We start from the raw sequence: 8,104 nt of genomic DNA, 5'->3' as shown, positions 1-8,104 counted from the left end.
CAATCTTTAGTTATAAAAAGCTACAATAAATCCAACAAGAAGTGTGTTAGAAATACAAACATAAAAGAAACCCTAAAAATATACTGAGATAAATGATGCTTCTGGAAGAACCAGATCAAAATGAGAATGGTATCAGTTCTTGCTAACCTTATTTAATGAAATGTTGAAAAGACAGAACTTAAGTTGATTCCCCAGTTTTCTGGAACAGTAAATGTATAATACTATCTTTTTAAAAAAGATATCAAAATATACCATAAAGCAAAAGTACTTAAAAACACTGGCATAGGAATAGACACATATCAGCAGAAGAGAAAGCTAGGTTGAAAACAAACCCATATGGATATGGGAAATCAGAGTATGATAATGGTGGCATTTCAAATGAGTTGGGGAGAGACATAATGGCACAAATGGCTACCTATTTTCTAAAACTGAGATTCCTATTTTCATACCATATGAAACAATTAGAGATGGAGCCAAAAAATCTAGTAAAATAACAAACTATAAATGTAATAGAAGAAAATGGAAGAGAATTTTGGGATTAGGCCACCTAAGAAGCCATTTAGTGGCAGGGAATGAATATCTATACTTTACAGAGAGCACTTCAAATCAATTTTGAAAAGATAAACCTTGAAAGAAAAACATGTAAAAGATAGAACTGACAGTCCACAGAAGAAATATAAATGACCCAAAAAATGGGCAGAAGTACAACCTTATTAGTGATAAGGGAAATGGAAATTAAATGAGATAATCATATGGGTAAAAGTTATAAGGCTGATAATATCCAGCAGAGGTACAGGGAACTGGACACTCTCATACAATATTGGTACATATTATAGTACTTATTTCCAATGTTAAATGCATAGACTGTCACCTGCCATCACCATTTCTAAGATTTTATCCTATAGAATCACTTGCATAAGTACATAAGCACGTATGTATAGGGAAGATCAATGCAGTTTTATTTGTATGTGGAAAAAGTAGATATAGGTGTTTTTAAAACACTTTGTTTGTATTTATTTGGTTGCACTGGGTCTTAGTTGCAGAATGTGGGATCTAGTTCCCTCGCCAGGGATCAAAACCGGGGCCCCTGCATTGGGAGCGCAGTCTCAACCACTGGAGCATCAGGGAAGTCCCAAGGTGATTTTTTAAAGTAGAGAAATCTGTAAGTAAACTACAGTTCTATTTATTCTATGGGCTATAACACAACAATTAAAAAGAATGAGGTTGATCTGTATGCAGACAGAGAAGGGTGTCTGGTATCTCACAGAAAGAAAAAAACAAGTTGCACAGCGTCACCTCTATATATACTATGATGCCATTGTATTATGAACGGTGCATATATGGATACATATGTAAGAGTGTGTGTATCTAAGAAAGGTTCTGAGAAGATACACAAACCATTATTGGTAGTTACTCACAGAGTGTGATTCTGGGGTGAAGAGAGGGCTTTGTGAATTAATTTAATAGTACTATTGTACTATTTAAATTTTTTAACAATGTGTTTAAAAGAATTCGTAACATACAATGTGCTGAAAGGAGGGGGTAAAGTCAGCCACTGCTGACGGGAATATAATCTAGCACAATCTTTCTAGAAAGTAGCATGGCAGTGTGGATTGAGGACCTTAAAAAGATTAAACCTTTTGACCCCAGCAATATTATTTTGGGAAATTTATTCTGAAAATTATTTGCACATGAAAATGTGAGGAGGAAGCTAGTCACAGCACCTTTGTTTAAATTTTTCATGGTTGCTTACTGGTTTTTTTCCTATTCAGAACTGTGAAATATTTTACATTTTTTAAAGGTATCATTTTTAATAATAATTGTAAAAGAATTATCTGCATGAAAGAAGGAAAAATCTTCCTTTCCACCTTCCAATTCCAACTGCTCTGCACTCCCAGCTCTTGCCCTAATTTTCTTGCTTCCCTTTCTTCATATTCACTCCCTCCCTTCTCAAGGTACTACTGTTAAGTAGTATCTGATATTTCTTTTCTCAATCTCAAGGGTAGAGAGCTTGGTTTTGAATCCTGGACCTCTTGTCACAGACTTTGGGTCCTTGGACCTGAGACCTACCTCAGAGGGTTCCTGAATTAAAAGAGTTAAGGTACTTAATCTAGAACAGGGCCTGGCACATAAGACACGCTCAATAAATGTCAGCTGTTATTTTCTATGCATATGCAAATCCAAGCATACTGCTCTACATCTTGCCCTTTTCCATTTAATATATAAATGCAAATACCCAAAATATAAGACCTAACATTTGAGTTTTTACTATACCAGATGTGCTGTGCAGTTTACATGCATTATTTCATTTGCGTCTCGAAACTGCCCCATGAGGTTATATCAGTCATCATCCCCATCTCCCATTTTACAGAAGAAAAGTAAATTCAGAAAAGTTAAAATTATTTTGCCCAAGATCACAAAGCTGGGGAAGAGCAGAGCTGGGACAGACACATGTCAGTGAGTGACTTTATGTTCTAGAAGTATTAATACTGACTATCTAGGAAATAAACATTTTTATATGCTCCTGCAAGGTAGAAAACTGCTAGCTATACATATGCTTATGTATGCATATTAGTGCTCTTGAAGGACACAAAAGAAACTGATCCTAGATGTTGCCTTCAGCGAAAAAATTTGGAAACTGAGAAACAAGGACAAGGATGAGAGGAAAGCTGCCTTTCCAGTACTTAGTAAATCTATTCTATGCACCTAAACTTAAAAGGTTTTTAAAGACCTTGATACCACATTAGGATCTCCCTAAATTTCCATTTAATAAAAGTAATGGAGATTGGAAATTGCCAACATCCTGGGTGATTTCACTGTCCACAAGGACAATCCAAGCAACACGTAGTCATTCAGCTCCTTAATCTTCACTAATGTCCTCCATCAACCACCTAATCCCTATAATCACACCCAGATACCTCATAATCACCTAAAAGGATTCTCTCTCTGAAATCACTGCCTCATACCGTGGGACCACAGATGATTGCTTTCCTAAATAGTTTCATTCTCATTGTTCTCCAATCTTACCAGGACCTCCAGTCTATTAATTCCTTTCAGTTTATTTTTCTCTAGCAAATATTCTAAACTTCCTATCCCTTTACTTCTTGGTTGAACTCACTTGGAAAAAATCCTGATTCTGAATGAACCAACTAGCCACTCTCTCTGTGCTACACCCAGGATCCCGAGTTGCTGGAGGAAATGTCACACAAGCTGACAGCATCATTTTATAAATTCAGGGTTACTAACCTCAACTGCTCCAATAAGGTCTGGAAACTTTACACTTCTTTAGGTCAACTTTCTCCCCTGGTCTTCACAACTAGTATTTCAAAACTTTCTCCTTCAACTTCCAACCCTCACCCATCTCCCTACACTTTCCCCCACAGAGAAAACAGACCTAATAGGAACCACCTATCTTCCTTCTCTCCTATTACAGTAGAAAGGTTCTCCTTATCACAGGGCAGTTGTTCCACCTGCACTCAATCCTCCTCCTTGTACCTCCAATCTCTTCTTGTCCATTGAATCCTTTCTTGTAAGCATTAACAACTAATCTCCCTCCCCACAAAGGCCAACTAAGTGAAAGAAACCAAGCTGAAAAGGCTACATATTGTATGATTCCAAGTATATAACATTCTGGAAAAGGCAAAAGTATGGAAGATGGTACAGAGATTCTCAAATCTGATATTTCAAAACACAGTTCATGTTATATCAAGCTAACAGAACAGACTGAATTATATAGTATTTATCACTTTAAGTATTAGTAAAGTAGGTACTGAGCCACAGATGGCAAATGATCAATACACCACCAAAGGTATCAATTCCTCTTTGCTCTATAGACTAGTGCTGTACAATTCTCAAAGACAGTCCCTGAAATACAATCCTATTACCCCCACCATAAATTATAATCATTAAGTAGAACATATGTTTCCCATTAGAATAATGAAGTAAATGGAAGTTGTTTCTGACAAAGCATCCAGTATCTAATAAATTCAAGCTAGATAAACGTGATAAAAGTCTAAATTCAATAAATAGAAATTGCCATATTTTTAAATTGCAAAGTTATGCTCTCAAGTTCTACAATATGAGTATATACACACACTACATATGTCACTAATACAGGGAACCCCAATATGCTATAAAGTATACACCGAACCCAAATTTCAAATCAACTGTATCCTAAGTTTGAATTGTAGTATTCCTGCCAGTTCTACTAAAAGAAAAGTCCTCTCGAAAAGTATGAATTTAGATCTTCCTCATTAAAAAGTTTCTCAAAGCAAAACGGTGGTTAAAATTATTTCACTTTGTGTAGTCTGCAGTGACTTATCTCCACCACTAGATGGTACTATCAGCTTCAGAAACTGAGGGAATAAAAGGGGCGATGTCTATAGGACTCATTGTTGTCACCCTTAAATACCCTGCCCCAGTATGTTGATACACTTGCCAGATCATTAAGTCTCAATCCTTGGTTTACTGCATGTGCTCACTAAAATTTTGAAGAGAATCAAATAAATACATTGTTAAAATCTGAAGCAATGAAAGGTGAGAAAGCTTACTCTTAACCTTTCACTAAAGGTTTTTCAACTCAATTCTAGAATTAAATGAAAAAACTGAAGGAAAACACTATAAAGTTTATCAGTTGTACTTTATCAATCAAAAAAGATTCTGTTCTTATATTTGTCCAGTATCTTTATTAATAATAAGTTTTTGCTAAAGACAGTCTTTAACCAGCACTTCTAAAGTATTTAGATTAATCTGGTCCTAAAGGGAAAACAATACTATTTTGTATTATAAAACCAAGACCTAAGAAATCAAAAAGGGCCACAAATTTTAATGTGCTAACACTGATAATTAGGTAAGTCTTTATAAAAGAGACAACTTCTTAAAACAACAGGCTCAAATCATTCTTAATTCTAAGCAACATGCTCTCAGAAGCTAACAAAAACTTGAAAGATCTCTAATCTAAATGAAAGGATAGAACAATCTCAGATTAAATCTGAGCTTTTCATATTGCTAGTAAGAGTATCAAAACCATCTGTATGAGAAATTTGAAACAAGTCAGAATTCAGTTTCAGAACTTTCCCATACGTTTTAAAGACCAACTATACAGCTTGGCTAAGAATATATAAACATGACTGTTCTGGTTTTGTACAAATTTAAGTGGAAACAAACCATAAAATAATTTTAAAGGTTTGTATTTTAAAATTGATTATTTCTTATGAACATGTCTATATTAAGGGGAGTGAAAGTACTTCAGTGTGAATAAAAATTCAACAGAAAGGTTGTTTATCACAAAATGTACCAGTATTTCTAGTCCACATTTTCTTTATCTGACAGTAGCAAGGACTCTCTATAATTATTACCTTTACAACCCACTAACATAGTCACCTGAACACAGAAACCCATAACCACTGGCATCATTTCCCCCTAAAGATAAATATATTCTCCATGTACTCTTTACAGGAATTTAAGGTAAAAGTTTTCTTTAAAAATTCAGATCTTTTTCACTATTAGTTTAATGTAAACTTTTCACATTAGTTTATCCAAATGCTTTTCTCTTTTTTTCCCATTGTTCTGGTTCATTCATAACTTGAGTAATTTTTATAGTGCCTTAATTTAAAATGAACAAACATGTTCTCTATACTTAAGTATCTTCATTATAAATCTTAATAATAGGAATAAAAATTCATTTGCAGATATAATAAAACTGCTCTCAAAAGGCTTTGAACCTCTGTAGGAACTGGGTTAAGTATTCTTTAAAAAAAAAACAACTGAAGTATAGTTGATTTACAATGTTGTGAAAAATATGGAATGCTTCATGAATTTGCATGTCATGATTGCACAGGGGCCATGCTAATCTCCTCTGTATTGTTCCAATTTTAGTATATGTGCTGCTAAAGCAAACACCCGAGTGCTTTTCTTAATTCTTCAAATAGCATTCAATTTTAAGACACCTCTTGTGGTGAAAATATAGTATAATTCGCTCATATTTTACTCAAATTTCCTCTTGAAATTAAAAAGTAGCTGAATGACGTACCTTCAGAATTATGTGCAGTTTTCTTGTGTTTTCGACAATAAACCCTACAAGAAACGAAAAAATTAAAAATTACCAAGTAAACAAACCAACTCATTTTTCAAACTAAGAATGAGCAGTATACTTCACCCCATTCACTAGATTCCAAAAACCTTATCGTTAAACTTTCTATGCCATTTCTCGGAGCAGTCAATTCCCTACCAAAAACACCCTTTGCAACGGATGATGAGATGCTTGGAATCAGGCACAAGTTTTTTACAAAGACTTAAAGAAAGTATGACTTTAAGAAAGCTAAGAGAAGTTAAATAATTACATGTATATCCCTTGTGAAGGTTTCTCTCGTATCTGAGCTTTGTCATGCAACGCACAGTGGTAGTGGTATGTCCTGTGACAAGTCTTCACGTCACAACCGATTGTTGCTCCGGGACAATGGCACAAAGAGCACATCTACAGCAAAACAATAAAATAGTATTATGAGTGTGTGCTTTTGCTACAGCTATGATATCAGGTTAGAGGCATAGCAAATCTCTGTCAAGGAAAAGAAACTGGTTATTGAAAAGTTCTGTAACTAATATTGTTATTTTTCTTATATTTCTCACCTAGAAATAATTCAAATAAAATTCTACTGGGAGTATTTTGTCCCATGTTAAACAACGACAAAATTAATGGAATATTATTGATGCTACTGTTGTATTGTGGTCAAGAGAAAATCTGAAATGCTGCAGGAATGTAAACTGTGGACCTTTTCACAATCCAGATCTTCCTGGAAATGAGTAACTGGGGAAAATGGCTCATACCAGAAAAAACTGTCCTTCACATTTCCACTTATCAGGGAGAATTTTTAGAAAAGAAATCTCACATACTATTTGGGAACCTGGTAAAATCAATTTCAAGTGAGGGAGGGAAAGAAGATAAAAGAATTAGGTAGATTTTTAAATCCCTCAAGCCCTAAAAATATTCTATGATGTCAAACTGATTGTGAAAACATGCTCATCTATTTTAATTTAACCTGTTACTTACCTTTCACATCATGAATTCAAGCAAATAGATAAAACAGATGCTTTCAACATATTTTAATACAATTTACCTCTGACTTTACTGGATAATTCATATTGTTTAACTAGCTCACATTTAAATTTAGAAAAAAATTCTTTAAGAAAAGTACATAACGATGACTGTTAGTGGTTTTGATTACCATATCATAGTATACTGTACTATGGTGGTGGTTTAGTTGCTAAGTCAAGTCCAACTCTTGCGACCCCGTAGACTGGAGCCTGTCAGGCTCCTCCTCCATGGGATTCTCCAGGCAAGAATACTGGAGTGGGTTGCCATTTCCTTCTCCAGGGGATCTTCCCTACCAGGAATCAAACCCAGGTCTCCTGAATTGCAGGCAGATTCTTTACCCACTGAGCTACGAGGGAAGCCCATTATGAGTGGACTTTTAATGAGGCTCTCTCCTAAGCTATAAATGCCATGCCAAAATAAATTCACAGGAAGGTAAATCTTAAAAACTGTTCACTTTGTTTCTTGGTAGGGATGCCTCATTGGGAACTGTTCTCATTCCTCTTTACTTGGCCCCTAAGTAATTTTGGTGTACCAAGAGGCTAATGTAAATTCTAATAAAATACCTTCTATTTCTCTAAGCAAGTCAAACACTCAACCTTTCATTCAAGCTATCATTTAAAAAAGACTCCTATATAAGTCAGAAACAGAAACATTCTCAATACAGGTACTTCCCAGAAAACACGAGGGCCAGTGCCCATTATTAATGCTAAAGAAATACACCACTTCCTTAAATAAATACAGAAACTTCAAAGCAATACTGTAAAAAGAAACACTGTGCCAAATTATCAAGCAAGGCAAGTTGTTAAATCCTTTTGGGTGGCTTATAAATTGTTAAGGACATGGAACATTTGTACTCAGCTTATGAGGTTCTATTATTTTAGTAAATTATACTTCTAATTAAAAAAACATAGACTGATTATAGAAATTGCAGAAAACACAAAAGAGCACAAAGAAAATTAAAAAATCATTCATACCAACCAAGTGTAGACACCATTACAGTGTTGCAATGCT

The 8,104-nt window shown here is 34.7% G+C and overlaps 1 protein-coding gene across 2 annotated transcripts in view; it reads right to left on the bottom strand.

Moving 5' to 3' along the window:
- The window catches only part of PHF6 (PHD finger protein 6), a 20,209-nt gene extending 12,899 nt beyond the window's left edge, over window positions 1–7,310 (bottom strand). For both annotated transcript variants that reach the window (XM_010831548.1, XM_010831555.1), the window contains exons 1-2: window positions 6,342–7,310; window positions 6,032–6,075 (exon numbers count right to left, since the gene is read on the bottom strand). In XM_010831548.1, coding sequence (XP_010829850.1) covers window positions 6,032–6,075; window positions 6,342–6,475 — 178 coding nt within the window. In that variant the 5' untranslated portion in view covers window positions 6,476–7,310. The remainder of the gene's footprint in view (window positions 1–6,031; window positions 6,076–6,341) is intronic.
- Window positions 7,311–8,104: the final 794 nt, after the last annotated feature.

This window comes from Bison bison, unplaced genomic scaffold (genome assembly GCF_000754665.1).
Source record: "Bison bison bison isolate TAMUID 2011002044 unplaced genomic scaffold, Bison_UMD1.0 scf7180017860003, whole genome shotgun sequence".
NCBI classification, from domain to species: domain Eukaryota; kingdom Metazoa; phylum Chordata; class Mammalia; order Artiodactyla; family Bovidae; genus Bison; species Bison bison.
This window is presented reverse-complemented; position numbering and strand designations above follow the sequence as displayed.